The following is an 18,613-nucleotide window of genomic DNA, read 5'->3' on the forward strand; positions in this document are numbered from 1 at the left end:
ACTATTTTATAAAATTATGATCGATATTTTTGGGTACTTATTTTAAGTTTGCACAAAATGTTATTTTTTATACATGTGTGAAAATGTTTTTCTACAAATAAAGACACTTAGAATCAACAAAAATGTTGCATTTGAGTATACAAAAGATATGAGAGTAGGCTTGTCTAAAGTAGAAAATTAAGAAAAGTACTTACCAAACATCATTTCTCTTCAAAATAGAGTTGACAACACTTGAAATTTTGATTACATGTTTTGGTCCAAAGCTCGTCAGCTCGTAGGTTTTAGCTCGGAACATGGCAATCCCCACGGTGGATGTATGCTATGGAGGTACCTCAAAGAGATGCAAAAATTTCATGAATTTTTTATACAACTCCATGAATTACGAAGTTAATATACTTCTAACTTGTAGGTGAGAAGCTTGAGGTTGAGGATTTAGATAGCTTCGGCATGGAGTGTCACAATTCTCATTGGATCTTGCCACCTTATGAGTTGTGCTGACTGAGTCCATGGAATAACAAGGTTGTGCATGTCATTCGCTCTTACTACTGTACTATGAAGTATTTGTTGAACCCTAGGTTGAAATGATTTATTTGTTTTGAAATAGTGCTATATCAATGCTTGTGGAAACAATTGAACATCGTGTACCTATTCCAAAGCTCATGGATTCAATGGAATTTCTAAAAAAAGAACAATTTAGTGATGTGTTAGGTTTTAATATGTTGATGTAGTTTCACTTTCTACCTCCTTGTGCATCATCCACCTCCGGCTACAATCCTCTTGTAGATGGAGAGTTGTGACCAGTGAAAAATTAACAATTGACTACATCTACTGCAACCCTAACACGGAGATTAGGGTAGTGGAATTGCTAGTTTGAAGCTTATGTACTTGTGTACTTGTTGAAAGCTAGTTAAGTACATATTTTCTTCTTGCACAAATAAAAAAGGATTGTTATTGTGAAACCAGGTCCACTGGGTAAAGGCAAGATTGTTAGCTACATGCTTAGAACAAAAAAGCCACTAGATGGTCATTAAAAGTCTGGGAAGGCAAGAACCTTAGGGGAGAAGGTTGGGAAAAGAATCCGAAAGAGAAGGCTAGGAAAAGATGAGGGCACCAAGTTGCTCCCTCAAAGATAAGGCAAAGACAAAGGGAGTGGCAAATAGACAAACCAAGGAAGAGAAAGAGCCAAGGGCACCAAAGAAACAGTCGAAGCAGTGCGCAAACATCAAAGATCCACAGAAGATGCTAAGGAGGAGGCTAAGAAGACGAGGAGTAGACAAAAGAGGAGAAAATGAAAGAGCCACCACCCCAAGGACAGACAACTCCTAGGATCTCCGGAGCAGCACAAGAAACAACCTAGAAAGACCCTTGGAACTCTTGGAAAAAACGAGCGACATTTTATAAAATTTTGTAAAGCAATACGTCTTGTAAATCAACAATTGGTATACAACCAAGTATGAATGATTATAACCGCATTGTTTACGGACCAGAAAAGTGGATACGGATATTGCTATTTTGAAATCTTCAATTAGATGAAGGCAAAGTGAGCTGCATTTGATCTTTTGTGAATTTGATTAAATCATACCAAAGCATGCCTAACATGACTGTCTTGTTTGGACCATCTGCATCATCAGTGTATTGGGCAAAATCATTTTCCTTACTAGATACTATTCCTTTCTATGCTTTTCCAAGCAGGAAATTTCAGAAATTCGATCTTATTTTTTCCCACATTTCAACACTTTCTGAGAATTAAGGTGGAATGTATCCTTTCCCTTTTTCTTCTAACTGACAATATTGAAATTTCAGACAACCAGGTAAGAGTATCACACTTAGCACCTGAAGAACGCACAGCCTGATTGTACATCATACACACTGCTAGAAAAGTACCATTTCACAGCTTTGAATTTCAAGGGCAAACGAATTGTGTTTCAAAGTTCAAGCTGTCTACAGAGATATAACTAAATGGCCCAAGTTTTGACCTTAAAAATTAAGATCCAAATAAATCATGACCAGGAAATGAAAATTCCACTGCAAACCGGAACACACGAGTGATGATCGTACATGAATTGAGTCTCTGCTGTGGTACAGACTGTGAGCTGAGACACACTTTTGCCAAACACTCGTCTGCATTAATAAGGAACCCAGCTGCAAAATCTAATAACAAAGGGCAGAGATCTATTGAATAGCAAAAGACAAGAGGGCATTGTGAGGAACGCGGGACAAGCCCCTTCAATATTATACAACCAACTTGAGGTTCAAGGGGCAGGCCTCTTTACAATATACAGAAGGGCTATTATGCCATGATCACAGGGGAACAGAGTCTACTCATTTGGGGGCAATTCTTCTCTTCACCACCGAATCATCTAACTATAGTGTGTTTTCAAAAGATCTGAATGTTAGAAGAAGGATCCTCTCTAGCTCTAGTGAATATGTTCTTTCTAAAGGCCCCCACAAGAGTAAGCAACAAAACACCATACTCCATTATGAGAACGAGGCGTTACTTTCCTCTCTAGCTCTCCTGCATATGTTCTTTCTCCCACAAGAGTAGACAACAAAACACCATACTCCATTATAAGAACGAGGCATTATTTTCCTCTCTAGCTCTCTTGAATGTGTTCTTTCTCCCCACAAGAGTAAACAACATAACACCATACTCCATTATGAGAAAGAGGCATTGATTTCCTCGCCTTGAGCCTCAGCCTCTTGCCACAGTCTGCGCATCCCTGGCACGTGCCCGGCACCAACAACAGCCACCACATTTCCCTCCATATTTCTCAATCCTTTGACCATGTGTTCATTCCTTTCATGCAGAAGAGCTCTCGTCTGCTGACTAATGTGGTTTTAGAATGAAGTCATAATGTCAGACTAAAGACACAATGAACAGGCTAACATACCAGTCCTGGAAAATATGCATCCCCCATTGCAATGGCCTCCTCTATAACTTGTGGTTCAAGTAAGCAATCAGTTTGGTCCCTAAATTTACTGATGTTATCTTGGTCAATTCTTAAGAATGCTCCATGCAGATTTGGATAAGTTTGATTATGTGTCTTCCGATTTCTTAGAAAAAACATGAGAAACTCCCATAAAGAGAATTCTTTGGACATCTTCCTGATTGTAACCTGCAAAAAATTGACAAAGTCTCTCTCTCTCTCTCTCTCTCTCTCTCTCTCTCTCTCTATTAAGAGAGGGCTTTGGCCCCTTATCCTGCATTATGGATTACTGCAACCAAAGGTGCCTCGGGTAGCCTGAGGGCAGCTCTCTCTCTCTGAGGGCAGCGCGAGGGAAACTCTCTCTCTCATTTCATTTTGGGGAGGCAGGTGCACACGGCAGCAAGGCAGCAAGTGCAGGTGCGTGCGAGAGGGCTTGGGAGGCAGCAGCAGGGGGCGCGACAGTAAACTGCAGCTGCAAGCTCATGCGAGAGGCGGAGGCAGGGCAGCAGCTGGTGGGAGGAAGGCTAGGGCTGTGCAGCAGGTGCAGGAAGGGCATCGTCAGCTACTCGACATAACAGTTTCTCCTCGTTGTTCCTCGAGTGAGGACATCCCCTCTTCTTGGGCAGTGCTTTTAGGGTGCTACAACTTAAGGAGAGGGGTACAGGTACTTTATGCAAAGCCTCACACGAGGTGCTTGAGGATGGACCAATCAGCTGACCTTGGAGATGATGATTTTTATGAAACCCGCCTAAATCGAAAGCGACATTTAGGCGGAGGATTCGAGAGAGCACACGATCGCCAAGTGAGAGCAGAGAAGTCAAAGATGACTTAATGTATGAGAAGGTATAGGTGATGATTAAGGCGGAGCTGAGCCTTTTGAGGGGTGACTTACAAAAAAGCTATGTATGCAAATATGAGGAAAGAGTTGGACAAATAGATTCTTGGTAAGCGTGACGAGATGTACACATCATTGAAGGTCGAAATGCACACTATAGTGAGGGCAGAAGTGAATGTAATGGAACGCATGAATGAAAAGATGCATTGATCGAAGCACCTAAGGGAGAACTCGCAGCTTGTAAAAATACCCTCACAAAGGAGGGAGAAAATCAACCCTCAATGATAAAGGAGCTCGAAAGCATTAAGGAGCAGGTGAAAACTCTATGTGAAGAGGAAGAGAAAAAGGCACGAACAACCTCTTCATGGGTTGATCACCTATTCAAAACACAAGAGAAGGTTGATAAAGCTGAAAAGTGGATCGAGGACGCAAAGAAAGGAAAAGATAAGATGCATGAAACCACACCGACATCCACTATTATCAATATGAAAATAGAAGAGGAGCAAAAGAGGAAGACTAGAGACCTTCATGTGCGTGTTACAGGTCTCAAAGTCACTGGAAAAGTAGAAGAAGAAGTGAAAGAACTATTGAAGCGCATGGGCATTTATGAACCCACACACACAGGTGCTTGGAGAGTGGGAAAGGAGAGAAGTGATGAGAAAGGAAGTTCCGAGGAAAGAGCACTCATTATACGTTTCCCTACTTTGGAAGCTAGGAAGGAATTCCTCAAGTTGAAAGAATATCTTTTTGTTTCTTACAGGTAGTAAGATGCCTTGCGGTGAGATTTGGAATGAATTTGAATGTGATTTGTCATGTGATGTGACTGTCGAATAATACATGTGCTAGATGTGTTGTGCCTAGTGTGTCAGTACTAAAAGTCAATCTCTACTAAGACAGTTTATGGCCTCTGTCTGTTTTGCAGGTGTAATCGAGGGCGATTACAATTCTTTCAAGAGGGGGGTTTGTCACAAATTGATGACGTGGCAGCCTGCAAGAATCCCAGAATTGCGCCAACAGGCTGACTGTACGGACAATCCACTTTTCAGCTATACGGACCCCGCAAATTGCGTTGATTGCTGACGTGGCAGTTTTTTGCAAATTGCGTTGAGATTGCTGATGTGGCATTCCATATGATCTGCATAAATTGCACTGGCTGATTTTGCTGGCAGCTTTTGGGACAATTGCTTTTGAGTGAGAAGCTTTTTAATTAATGCTTTTGGGGCTCTGCTTTTGGGCATCCCTTGTACCAATAAATAAGTGGGCTAGGCCTCACTTCTGAAAGCATCTGGACGCAGAGTCTGAGAGTGAGCACCTGCCTAATGTCCTGTACTTTGAACACAGATTAATATAAAAAGAAATACCAAAAGGGCTGCTAGTCTTTGGGGCCAATACCTCTGGGCACGGAACTACGTCGGGCCGTGTCATCTTTGTGAATTGTTTTGAAGTGAATCTCTGTTGTGTCGCAGTAGAATCTTGACTTGGGGTGTCCAAGTTTGTTACACTATGAGGGTTTCTGATGTTTGACAGCACTTTGGCTTTGTGAGGCCCCCAGACAGCTTGTCTTTCTCTTGCTCTGACCGCCGAGTTGGAGGAGTGAATCTATCGCGGACAGATCGCTTGTGCGCTAGTGACCACATCTGTGACATGGGGGGATCAATTTGCATCCTGACAGGACTACTTTTTCGGACCATGCGCCAATGATTCTCTTCGTGACAGACAGACAAAGGAGGGGGGTGCGATGCTACGCATCCTTGAGAGGATCTTGCTGGATTCAGAGCGAGTGGAGCACTGTGGACAACGAGTTTGGACACGTAGGACACCCCTGCTGGTAGAGTGGCCTTTTGAGTGGGTGAGCTCAATCGTTTCTTCCTCCAAGAGTCTACAACTCGCTTGGCTCTAGCTAGGGAGGAGGAGCATCTCCGACAGAGCATTGTTTCTTTGCAGAGGATGCAGGAGTAACATCTAGACAATGCTTGGTTGGAGGAGCAGATGCAGCAGGCTAGACAGAAGGTGGCTAGCATTGAGGAGCGGCAACATGAGTTTTCCTTCCATCTACAGGCATCTCAGTGGACCCAAGTAGGTGACAGCGTTACGGGGAGGGGGGGTTGAGACGGCGGGGTTACGTCGTGCGAACTCCATTGTCAGCCAGTTGAGGAGACTCGACGTGTTAGTTGCTTCAGAGCCCGAGGATATGCGTGTAGTTGCTATTGACTTTTACCGTGTTCTGTTGTTGGTTGAGCCTCAGTCAGAGCGTCAGGAGCCATGCAGAGAGCAGGTCTGGGCACATATGCCTTGCCTTGTTACTGAGGAGATGTGACAGAGACTAGAGCTTCCTCTCCAACTAGAGGAGCTCCATGAGGCCCTCAGAGCACTCCGGTACCTATCGAGGGGAGGACGCTTTGACTCCCAGCTTCTTTGTAGAGTACTAGACTTGCTTAATTCAGATCTTTGCAACCTATTTCAGTACATCTTGCACATTGGTGAGATGCCTTACAGCATGAGTGGGGGCCGGATTTACCTTATTCCCAAGGAGGGAGGCTTCTCGGATGAGATTCGACAATGGCGACCCATCAGTATCCTCAAATATCATACAAAATTCTTGCAAAGGCTCTGAGCTTGAGGATTCAACCGCTACTCGAGAGCATCATACATGGGACCCAGAGAGGTTTTGTAAAGGAGCGTAGTATATATCATGCCATTGGAAGGGTTTTGGATGTAAAGCTTAAAGGGGAGTCTGTCCCTATTGTATCTGCTTCGGCTATCACTTTTGTAATTAAACATCATCTTTTTGCGAACTTGGTTTTTGCACGTGATGTTTCAAATAGTTGTCAGTTAAATTTATCTGTGATAGATAAAGAAAGGTCAGCCTTTTTGCGAGAGGTTAATGAATGTTTTTCTGTTTCATTACCGTCACAATTGCCGCCGAAGAGGCTTGAGGACCATGCAATAGATTTGGTGCCAGGGTGTAGCCCACCAAACAGACTTCCCTACAAGGTTAGTGCGGCTCAACAGAAAGAGATTATGGGCCAGGTTGAGGGACTCTTAGAGAAGGGGCTGATTCAGCCTAGTTCTTTACCCTTTTGCTCCTTAGTGCTCCTAGTGCAGAAGAAGGATGGCTCTTGGCGCATGTGTATTGACTACCGTGCGTTGAATAAGAATACCATCAAGAACAGGTTTCCTATCCCAAGGATTGATGATATTCTTGACTGTTAGAGGGTGCTGCAATTTTTAGCAGGATAGACCTTAAGAGTCGGTACCATCAAATTCGTATAAGGCCAGAGGATGTGCACAAGACTGTGTTTAGGACGACGTTCATTAGGATGATGGACCGGATTTTCGTTGGCATGAAAAGTTTGTTGGCACATTCTTTGATGACCTGATAGTCTATTTGAAGAATGAAGAGGAGCATAGGCATCACTTGACCATTGTGTTTGAAGAGTTACACAATCACATGTTACTTGTCAATCCTAAGAAAAGTGAATTCTTCTTGGACGAGTTCTACTTTCTTGGCCACATAGTGTCAAAGGATGGTGTCCGAATGGATCCCGCAAAGGTTGAAGCTATTAAGACATGGCCAGACTTTAAGACTGTGCAGGATGTCTGAAGCTTCTTGGGATTGTGCTCATACTATAGAAGGTTTATCAATTGCGGAAATAGCTTCACCTCTTCACGCTTTGCAAAAGAAAGAGATCACTTTGAGATGGACCCAAAAAGAGATTTCAGCTTTCAGTCTCTTAAAGGAAAAGATCCCGTGATTGTTTTATCTTATCTCGAGAAGTCATTTGTGGTCGAATGTGATGCATATGGCAATAGCATCGGAGTAGTGCTAATGCAAGATGGCCGGGTAGTAGCTTACGAGAGTAGAATCTTGCAAGGGCCACAAAAGACGATGCAAATCTATGAGAAAGAGCTACTGGCCGTCATTCATGCGCTCTCTAGTTGGAAGCACTACCTGTTAGGTGCTGATTTTGTTGTCCAGACAGATCATCAGACCTTGCGATACTTCTTGACATAGGCAAAGTTATGCGACGGGCAAACATTCTCTCTATGTTCCACTTCCAGATTATGCATGTGGAAGGCAAGAAGAATGTGGTGGTTGATGCGTTATCAAGGAAGCCACAAATTTCAGCTGTGTCAATTCCTTATCATCATGAGCTTGATGACATGAATGAACAATATGCTTTAGATGAAGATTTTGCAAGGATCTTTGAACAATTGCAAGATGGGCAACACCATGAGCACTACCTCCTGAAGGATGGTTTTATAATGATGGATGGTAGACTATGTGTCACTAGGCCATTGCAACGTAAGGTTATGGTAGAAAGCCATGTCCCACCGTATGCAGGGCACCATGGAATTGATGCGACAGTGAAAGCGGTAGAGACATTTTTTAATTGGCCTACTTTGAGGAGAAATGTGGATGCCTTTGTGCGAACATGCGTGATTTGCCAAAAGGTCAAATTTGACAGGCAAAAGGCACTAGGGTTGTTAAAACCACTGTCGATTCCGGATAAGCCATGGGAAAGCATTGCTATGGATTTTATCTTTGATCTTCCAAGAATGGCGACAGGGAATGATCGTATATGGACCATTCTCAGTAGGTTCACTAAACAGGTCCATTTCATTCCTGTCAGGAAGAAGATAAAATCTGATCAAATGGCACGGTTGTTTATGTACAATGTGTTCAAGTACCATGGTATGCCACAATCGATTGTCAATGATCGTGAGCCTCGCATGACGAGTTTGTTTTGGAGAGGATTGTTTGAGCATGGGCACTACGCTCAAGTTCTCGTCTTCGTTTCATCCACAAACTGATGGACAATCAGAAGAGGCTAATTCTATTGTCTTTGATCTGCTGAAATGTTATGTGTCAGATAATAAGGACAAGTGGAAACGATATTTTCCTATGCTCGAGTATGCGTACGACAATACGGTGCATTCGTCCACATGCAAGACACCCTTTAAGATTGTTGAAGGTGGCAAAAAGGTTCCTCCCATGTTGCATACAAAGGACAAGATCTTTGAGGCAGATCAATATGTTGAGAACATGGATGAAATGTATAAAAAAATCAAATTTGCCTTGGAGAAGACTCAGACAAAGCAGAAAAGGGTTACTGATTGTCATTGTCATGAATTACCGTTTTCACCCGGTGATTGGGTACGTTTACGGTTTGAAAAGGCAAGGTTAAAGAAGATGAAGGGCAAGGAAAGGTTGTTTCCGAAGCTCAGCATGCATTATTATGGGCCTTTTCAAGTACTCGAGAAGATCAGCAATGCTGCTTGTAGGCTGAAATTGCTTGATACTTGGAAGATTCATAATGCGTTTCATGTGAGTCTTCTAAGACCCTTTGTGGGTGACGTGCTAGAAGATATTCCACAGGAGGATCAGCCAGAAGTTGATGAACTTAATGAGATCTTGGTACCTAAGCAGATTTTAGCACATAAGAAAAGAAAAGTTAAGGGACAAGTTACAAGATGCTATATGGTGAAGTTCAAGAATTATCAACCTACGGATGCAAAGTGGATGGAAGAGCATGAACTGTTAGAGTCACCAAATGTATTGTAGCTTTACCTTGAGGCCTTTGGGTTACAGCCTATGTATGCCCCAACCCAACATGTGCAAACGAGGGGTAATGATAGAGCTAGCACATCAAATGTACATATGGATTCCATGTAATAGAAGTGTGCATCGTTTTTTTAGTGTTAATCATACAATGTTCACTTCTATAATAGATGGAAATGACAAAAGTATGAAGGTTTCATTAAGTCATTTGTATCTATTTGATATGAACTTTCTTACAGGTACATCCGATGATAAAAGGGTGCTAACAACACAAGATCATCAATGGCATGTATATATGGTATGCAATCGAGGACGCTTACAATTTCAAGAGGGGGAGTATGTCATGAGGATGTGGCGGCTGCTAACCTTAGTTGTTGGTTTCTTTCTGATGATTTTTGGGACCCTCTTTTTGAAGTTGCAAATGGTTGGACATTGTATGGCTAGTGTGAAACGGCCAACGGCCGAGAGTTTCACCCGCAGACGGGAAGGTCTTGTCAGTCAAGTCGACCGACATTGGAATCTGTCACAAAGCGATGACGTGTCTGCCCGAGAGCCGAAACCTTGACTGCTGCTAAAAACCCTAATTCTGGAAACCCTAACTCTAAAACCTGCAAACCCTAAAATCTGCCAAAAAACACTAACCCTAACCCTAAAACCTGCTAAGAACCCTAACCCTAACCCTAAGGCAATAGGCTGAACTCGGAAAAAGCGCTCACATGATGACGTGGCCATCGTACAATGCTTTCAGGATTTTGCGGCGCTGATTAAGGGCTGCGGCAGAACTGCTTTCCTCTACGCAATTGGAGAAAGAGAGAGAGAGAATACTTTTTGCTTTATTTTCTAAAGCTCAAGAGCTTGAGAGAGGAAAAGAGCCTTTGCTTTTATTTTTAGACTTTTGATCTGAAGCTTTTGGGGCTCTGCTTTTGGTATCCCTTATAATTTAAATATGTGGTTTGGGCTCCCACTCTGCAGAGCATCTGGACGGAGAGTCTGAGAGTGAGACCCGAACCACTCTTGTACTTTGAACTGATTAATGCATAAAGAAATACCGAAAGGGGCGCCAATCTTTGGGGCCAATATCTCTAGGCACGGAACTCCGCCGGGCCAGTGCAAATCTATCATGAACTGTGAACTGTTTTAAAGTGGTTTTTTTTTTTTTTTCGACACACCAGAGGGCCCACAGGGGGAGGTGCTTATCCCTTCCAAATATTTGCCATGTTACATGGTCGGGCAAGGGCCGCGTACCATCGGGGAAGAGCCACGCGTAGGCATCACCATGGCCACCTAATTGATGCACCACATGCTGGGAACGACGGAGAGAACTCGTAGCAACCAGCTAGGAACCTCCTCCTCGGGTGACCCACCCCAGGAGGAGGATGCACTCGAGTGTCCAAGGGCAAGAGCCCTAGCAACGTGAACATCAGGTGAGCACAAGGTGTCCCTCTAGAGTGTGACCCAACAGGGGATTTGAACCCACAACCCGTAGGTTGAGAGGCCAAAGCCTTACCGTTAGACCAACTCTTTGGGGACTTTAAAGTGGTTATTTGGTGCTATCGTGATTGATTCTTGACTTGGAGTGTCCAAGTCTGTTACAGTGGTATCAGAGCACGGCCGATTTCTCTTCTACGGAAAATCCGATCCCAATTTTTTTTTTCCGTGGCACCTATGGCTTCACGCAAGGATCAGTCGACTCCCTTTGCATCCGGAGATGCGGGCAGGGATCACAATGAAGATTCCGGCAGAGAGTATGGCCCACCTCGGCCTACTCAGGTGGAGCAACGAGAGATGAAGCGTCGTCAATTGATCGGCGATGCAACAAAGATGATGCTCGATTTTGCGGAGGACCCGAAATTGGCAAAATATATGAGCGAGACTTTTTTTCAGGAAGTGTAGGAGCAACAGCAGAAAACCACAACACCACCCCCGAAACCCGCTCTCAAGAAACCTTCTGCTCACAAGAAATATTCAGAGAAGGAATTAGAAGAGGTGGTTAATGCACAGATTGCTCAGCTTTTTGACGCGCAGAACAAAGCTAAAAAGCACGGCAAAAAGCAGAAGAAAGGCACTGACTTCCCGGGTTATTTGGGTCGTCAGTCGACATTTGATAAAGCAAAGAAAGAGAAGAAGCGTGTTCGATTTGAAGGAGTACCCAGTTCTTCTTCTTCTTCTTCTTCTGACAGTTCTTCTAGCTCTTCAGATTCGAGCGAAGAAGACATAAAAAGCGAAAAGCAAAGCAAGAAACAACGCTTTGGAAAGGGCAAGAAAAAGGCAAAGAAGTCTAAATCTCGCCCAGTGAGTGATAGTTCTATAGAGGACTCGTCTACAGACAGTTCAGACTCTGATGACGGCAACTTTTATGTGAACAAGAAGAATTTTTATAAAGCCAACTAGTATGACTTTCTAGAAGATAAAAGCAAGAAAGTCCGAGAGTTTAAGGAAGGTGCACAGTCGATCAAATTTGACACTTTTTTAGGATACAAAGATGCTTCGAAGGCTTTGTCTTTTATACAGCAGTTTGACATCGCTTTCGCGAGAGGACGCTACTTAGAGCACTCCAAGATTCGGAGAGCTGCCTCTTACTTTAAGGGGAATGCTCGAACTTGGTGGTCCACGCTTCTTTTAAACAAGACTGCACCAGTTAAATTGCTGAAATTTAAGAAGCTTTTTTTTTCTTCTTGGTTGACTCAAGAGTATGAACGCGATATACGAGCTGCTTGGAACCATCTTTGGATGTCCAAGAGAGATACAGTGGACGCTTATTGCGAGAGATTCTGGAGCTCTGTTGTACCCGCCTCTTCATTCAAGAAGATCTCGTTCAGAGAACAGATTGAGCGGTTTACCTTGGGTCTACCTTAAGAGATCCGAGATGACTGCTTGGAACAGAAGTCAGCTTCTATTCTGGAGTTGATGAGTCATGCGAAACGGGGCTTTGCTATTCACTCTGGCAGTCTGACCTACCGCAGATGAGGTCATGACACAACGAGCCGAACAGACTTCAGCGAATGAAAGTAGAAAGAGAAAGAGCAACCCAGAAAGGAAGGATCCACAACCCAAGCTTACTCCTCAGGAGAGAGCTCGCTTCATCAGGAAGGGGAAGTGCTTTGGATGCGGGGAACATGGAAATATCTCTGCGAAGTGCCCTAAAAAGGCACAAAAAGAACATAATGACAAGGACGACAACAGGCCTGAGAGTTCGAGAGCAGCTGAGGAACGTGGAAGAAAAGGCAAGATGAAAACAGGACTTGTTCCAGATTGTGTGGGTACTGATCCCAACACCATGGACGAGAGTACAGAACTTTGCCGAGCTTGGGGCAAAGTGAAAGATCAAGAGGCCCTGATCTTCTTTGATGGAGGAGCCAAGGCCAACTTCATTTCACCGGAATTGCCAGCGCGGCTCGAGATCACTCCCGATTGGATGGGACCACTTACGGAGGCTGTTTTAGCGGCACTCGGTAGGGACGTAGCCATTACACCTGTCATTGGCAAACTTTGGTTGCATTGTCAGGGGTATTTGGGGCATGAGGACTTTTACATAATGCCTTTGAAGGTTGTGATGTTCTCTTAGGGATTCCCTGGTGCCACAAGAACAACGCCGTGGTCGATTATCGGGTGAGGAAAGCGACATTGACTACAGAGAAGGGCAAAACCATTGTACTTGATATTAAACTGAAGGGCGAGTCTGTCCCTATTGTATCGGCTTCGGCCATTTCTAAATTAATGAAATCCGGTCTGTTTGTTTACTCCATCTTTATGAAAGAATTGAGCGATAAGGATAGGACAAATATGTCTAAACTTGAGAAAGAACGCCAAGACTCTCACGCCGATTGCTTCTTAGAGCCTAGAGGGCCTACCAAGTGAGTTACCACCTGCTCGTCCTGAAGATCATACCATTGATATGATACCTGGAAGCACACAACAGAACCAGCCACCTTACCGTGTGAGCCGAGCACAGAATGAAGAGATTATGAACCAAGTGAAAGACCTCTTGAAAAAGGGTCTTGTCCAACCTAGTACTTCACCGTATTGCTCTCCAATGTTGTTGGTTTTGAAGAAAGACGGATCTTGGAGAATGTGCATCGATTATAGAGCTCTCAACAAAATCACCATTGAGAACAGATTTCCGATTCCTAGGATCGATGATATACTCGACAGATTATAGGGATCCTCGTGCTTTAGCAGGATTGATTTGAAGAGACGTCTACAAGACAACTTTTCGGACGACTTTTGGGTTATTTGAGTTTTTGGTGATGCCTTTTGGCCTTACCAATGCTCCTGCGACATTTAACCGGATGATGGACAAGATTTTTCCCGAGTGCAGGCTATTTGTTGGCACGTTCTTTGACGGTATCATTGTTTTCTCCAAGAATGAGGCAGAACACAGAGAGCATCTGCTTCAGGTCTTTCAGGCATTACGAGATCACAAGTTAGTGATTAATGCAAAGAAAAGTGAATTTTCCTTACCAGAGATACACTTTTTGGGACACATTGTCTCAGTAGTAGCAGGAGTGCAAATGGATCCGGCCAAGATAGACACTATCCGTGATTGGCCGGATTTGAAGAATGTCCATGAAGTTAGAAGCTTCTTGGGACTGCGTTCGTAACTCAGGCAGTTCATTAGAAAGTTTGCAGAGGTTGCTTCCCCTTTGCATATCTTGACACAGAAAGGAGTCCCTTTCTCGTGGGGATCCACAGAGGTGACTGCCTTTCAGACATTGAAAGAGAAATTGACTACGGGACCAGTTTTGAGCAACTCTCTCTCTCTCTCTCTCTCTCTCTCTCTCTCTCTCTCTCTCTCTCTCTCTCTCTCTCTCTCTCTCTCTTCCTTCGCAACGTCACCCACCAGCCTTCTCCTTTCTCTAGCCCATAAAACTCAATGAGCTGATTATGCAATCACATTCCAAGCATCCCTGGGTGCAGTTCTCACGCACAGATGCAATGCAAACACAAATTCCTAGCGGGAGAGCATTTGCTCTTCCTTGAAAAATGCTTAAAAATTGTCCGCTTATTAGAAAAAGCTTCTCAAAACCCATCTTTATTCTTGTGCTTGCGTCTTTACGTGTATTCCTTTTCTAGTTTGGGTTTCCTGCCAGACCAACAAAAATTTCCTTTCCGATGCTCCGGTCACTCATCACGTGTAGCATCAAGAATATCCATTTCCCGCTCTCTCCCACTGAATTAATGGTGCAACCCCTTCGTGATGCTTAATGTCACCCATCATATGACACATCAGAGTTGTTCGTTCCTGATGGATTTTAATAATTTCCGTAGATCTACAATTCCTAACCTTACAGTTCAAGTGCACACATTTAAATATTCTAATTTCAATAAAAAGAAATTACTCAACAAAAAGAAGAAAATAGTCCATTTAGCAACAATATGCGTAGATATCTACCCAATCGAGTAGTGCTGAACTGGAATGAGACGGTAAACGTGAGGAGGGCATGATCTACTACTACCCCAATAGGTCTGGGCCTGACTGTAAAGTCTTGAATAGAGGGTATAGAACTGGGCTGAGCCAAAACATAATCCACTGTGCTTGTCCCATGTCTATGAGGAAAATAAGTGAACCCACTCGATGCTACAAATCTTTGGAGGCCATTCAGGATGGCGAGTCCATGTGCAGTCCCCATGTCTGACAGATATCCCCCATATTCAGATATCCCCCATATTCAGTGTGCTCCACATCTTGCGAACACCTGGCCAATATCATATCATTGACATCCAATTTTCTCAACATTTCCTCTGAGGTATCGTAGAAAGCTATATGAGATTGGCCCGTCCTGTCATCAAAGTCTCTCAGAAGAATGACATCTTCATCCCTAGAGAACTCCCACATGTCCTTATCCAATATCATGTAGGGTGACTGCCCCTTGGGCGATGCCTAATGAGATGTGCTGGGGGCAAAATGGCATATTGCAATGTAGATTGGCCTCCCTGTCTCCGCTTTCACTTTGACCCACATATATCTGGCTTGCTCATTGACATCCAATTTTCTCAACATTTCCTTTGAGGTATCGTAGAAAGCTATCTGAGATTGGCGTCCTGGCATCAAAGTCTCCCAGAAGAATGACATCTCCATCCCTAGAGAACTCCCACATGTCCTCATCCAATATCATGTAGGGTGACTACCCCTTGGGCGATGCATAATGAGATGTGCTGGGGGCAAAATGGCATATTGCAAACTAGAGTGGCCTCCCTGTCTCCGCTTTCACTTTGACCCACATATATCTGGACTGCTCATTGACATCCAATTTTCTCAACATTTCCTCTGAGGTATCGTAGAAAGCTATCTGAGATTGGCCCTTCCTGGCATCAAAGTCTCCCAGAAGAATGACATCCCCATCCATAGAGAACTCCCACATGTCCTCATCCAATATCATGTAGGGTGACTGCCCCTTGGGCGATCCATAATGAGATGTGCTGGGGGCAAAATGGCATATTGCAATAATGTAGAGTGGCCTCCCTGTCTCCGCTTTCACTTTGACCCACATATATCTAGCCTGCTCATTCCGAACAATACGAATGAGGGGTTGAAGCTCCTCCGTGAATAGGACTACCACACCTCCTGACCCATGTCCTCTATGTGTTTTTCTCACATCCTGCCTACAAGTAGTCTCCTAATTGTATCCCGTCACTCTAGGTAATGTACCACCAAGAGTGTGCTGCGTTTCCGAGTAAAAAATAATGTCTCTTTCCTTGAAGCTATCCTCAAATGCGCCTACATGTAGCTTCATTGATCCATTACAATTCCATGTTGCCAATTTAAGGTTGGTCCCATAGGTCTCGCACGGTCATGTGATGCGTCTTTTCAACACCACTAGTCCCTCCCTTGTAGAAAGCAATTTCCCCTTTCTCCCTTGCTGCCTTGATCTCTAACATCAGCTCTTACATGTGTGCTACTTGTGTTAGAGTGAGGTCATCATCCAAAAATATCCCAGTTTGCTGGAGCGTTCCTTCCCTTAAATGATTCTTCAAACATAATCAACCAACTCTTAATATTAGGTAGTAACAACTTATCAAACACTAATAGTTTGTCAAGCAATAACAATTTATCAAACAAATCTTTCACTATTCTACAAAATCATATGCTTGTTTCTTGGGAGACAATCAGGTTTCACGAATGGTTGAAGGGAATTCCTATGCTTGGTAATCGGCAATGTATTTAGTAATCGCGTCTAGATCCAGTCGGGACCTCACAGATACCCGATTAACTAATCCATATTGCAATCATGTCTATAGAGATTTACGAGACCAAAATGTTGTAGTCATTTCGTCTTTCAGTTCCTGCACTCAAACAAGTCGAGTACAAATCAATCAGTTTTATTTTCGAGAATTCCAGTTCATAAAGTCATACAGCAAAATATTGTCAGCCCAGCAGTATCCCTGAAACCCAAAGGGACATCAGTGACTATATCAAAAATTGGGGTAATCTGTTGACGGAGGAGCAGAGTGACTCCCCTCTTGTGCAAGCCCGCTGCACTAAATTCACCCATACTGAGATCGGGGTTCTATCGAAGTAGACTATGCTAAACCAAATGCCTCAAGGTAAAGTTGCAAAACCTGAGGAGTATCTGCTAGGTCCTCCTCCATCCACTTCGCATCCAATGCAAGATAGTTCTTTAATTTAACCAAGAACCACCTAATCACTTTACCTTTAATCTTTCTATCTTTATGTGCCAATATCTATTTTGGAACAAGTATCTCCTCGATATCCTCCACTTCGGGTTGCTCATCTGGCTCCCCATCATCGAGCATATCGCCTTTAAAAGGCTTCAAGAGACTCACATGAAAAGCATTGTGAATCCTCCAAGTATCGGACAGCTTCAGTTTGAAGGAGACATCATTTATCTTTTCTTTTATCTAGAAAGGTCCATGGTATCTCATGCTAAGCTTTGGAAAAAGCCGCTCCTTTCCCTTATTCTTTCTTAGGCGTGCCTTCTCAAAACGTAAGAGCACCCAATCGTCTTCCTTTAATTTCAAATCGCCACGGTGTCGATCTGCTGCCTTCTTGTGTTTTCGCTAAAGCCTCCCAGACCTTGTCAAAAGTAGTGTCCAAGTCCCTTGTGTACTGGTCGGCTTCAAAAATATTATCTTTCGTGCTACGGAAGGGTGGAGCCTTTGTAGCACCTTCAATAATCTCAAATGGCGCCTTCCTCGTCTAAGAGTGGATCGTGTTATTGTAGCCAAATTCCACCAAGGGCAAAAATCTTTCCCATTGAGTCTTCTGATCAGAAATGTAAGACTTCAATAAATCTAGTACGACTGAATTTGCAATCTCAAATTGCCCATCTCTCTGCGTGTGGAAAGATGACGAGAACTGCAACTGTGTGCCAATGTTCTCCCAAATAGCCTTTCAAAACAAACTTGTGAATCGCGGATCTCTGTCAGAGACTTGTCTCAACCATGCCATGTAATCTGAATATCAGGGCAATGAACAGTCTCGCTAAATGATCCGGCTTAGTTATTTTCTTCACTGGAATAAAACGAGCTTGCTTGCTAAATCTGTCAATAACCCCTATGTCTTCGGGAGATAAAAAATGAAATCCATTGCAATTTGCAATACTTTCCTAGGGGCAGTGGGAATGGGTAAAGGCTGTAACAATCCCTGTGCTTAATGCCTGTCAAACTTGCCCTTCTCGCTGTAACAAACTGCTGACGTGTCAAAGCCTAAAGAATGGAGCCAACTTACAGATGTGGCCGAGGGGCCTAAACTATCACACAAGTGATGACGTGGCTACCCGAGAGTAGAAACCCTTAAAAACCCTACTGCTGAAACCCTAATTCTTGAAACCCTAACCTAAAACCTGCAAAACCTAATTCTGGAAACCTTAACCCTAAAACTTGCAAACCCTAATTCTAGAAACCCTAACCCTAAAACTGCAGAAACCCTAACCCTAACCCTAAGGACAGCAGGGAGATTTCCGAAAATTGCGCTGGCTGATGACATGGCAGGCTGTACGGAACTCCGTGATTTACGCTGGCAACTTTTTGGCTTTGCTTTTGGACCAGATGCTTTTAAGTTTGAAGGCTTTTCACTGTAACTGCTTTTTAGGCCAAGGGTCTTTAAATATGAGGTTAGGGCTCATTCTCTGGCATGCTTCTTGGAGAAGGTGCAGAGTCTCGAGTACCGGCTTGTACTGTGTTGATGCAATATAAAGAAATACCGAAAGGGGCGCCAAGGTTTGGGGCCAATACTCTCTGGGGTGGAATCCGCCACTCCGTGTCACGTGTCGTCTCTCTCTCTCTCTCTCTCAATTCAGTTGTTATTGAAGTGCTAAAAGTCTGTTT

General features: G+C 43.7%; 1 protein-coding gene across 13 annotated transcripts in view; it reads right to left on the bottom strand.

Moving 5' to 3' along the window:
• Positions 1–2,104: 2,104 nt before the first annotated feature.
• LOC147431258 (uncharacterized) overlaps positions 2,105–18,613 on the bottom strand; it is a 155,720-nt gene continuing 139,211 nt past the window's right edge. For all 13 annotated transcript variants that reach the window (XM_086493871.1, XM_086493868.1, XM_086493867.1 and 10 more), the window contains 2 exons: positions 2,892–3,116; positions 2,105–2,820 (listed from right to left, as the gene is read on the bottom strand). In XM_086493871.1, the coding sequence (XP_086349997.1) occupies positions 2,656–2,820; positions 2,892–3,116 (390 nt within the window). In that variant the 3' untranslated portion in view covers positions 2,105–2,655. The remainder of the gene's footprint in view (positions 2,821–2,891; positions 3,117–18,613) is intronic.

Source organism: Adiantum capillus-veneris, chromosome 21, assembly GCF_014529385.1.
Source record: "Adiantum capillus-veneris isolate H3 chromosome 21, ASM1452938v2, whole genome shotgun sequence".
In the NCBI taxonomy this organism is placed as follows: domain Eukaryota; kingdom Viridiplantae; phylum Streptophyta; class Polypodiopsida; order Polypodiales; family Pteridaceae; genus Adiantum; species Adiantum capillus-veneris.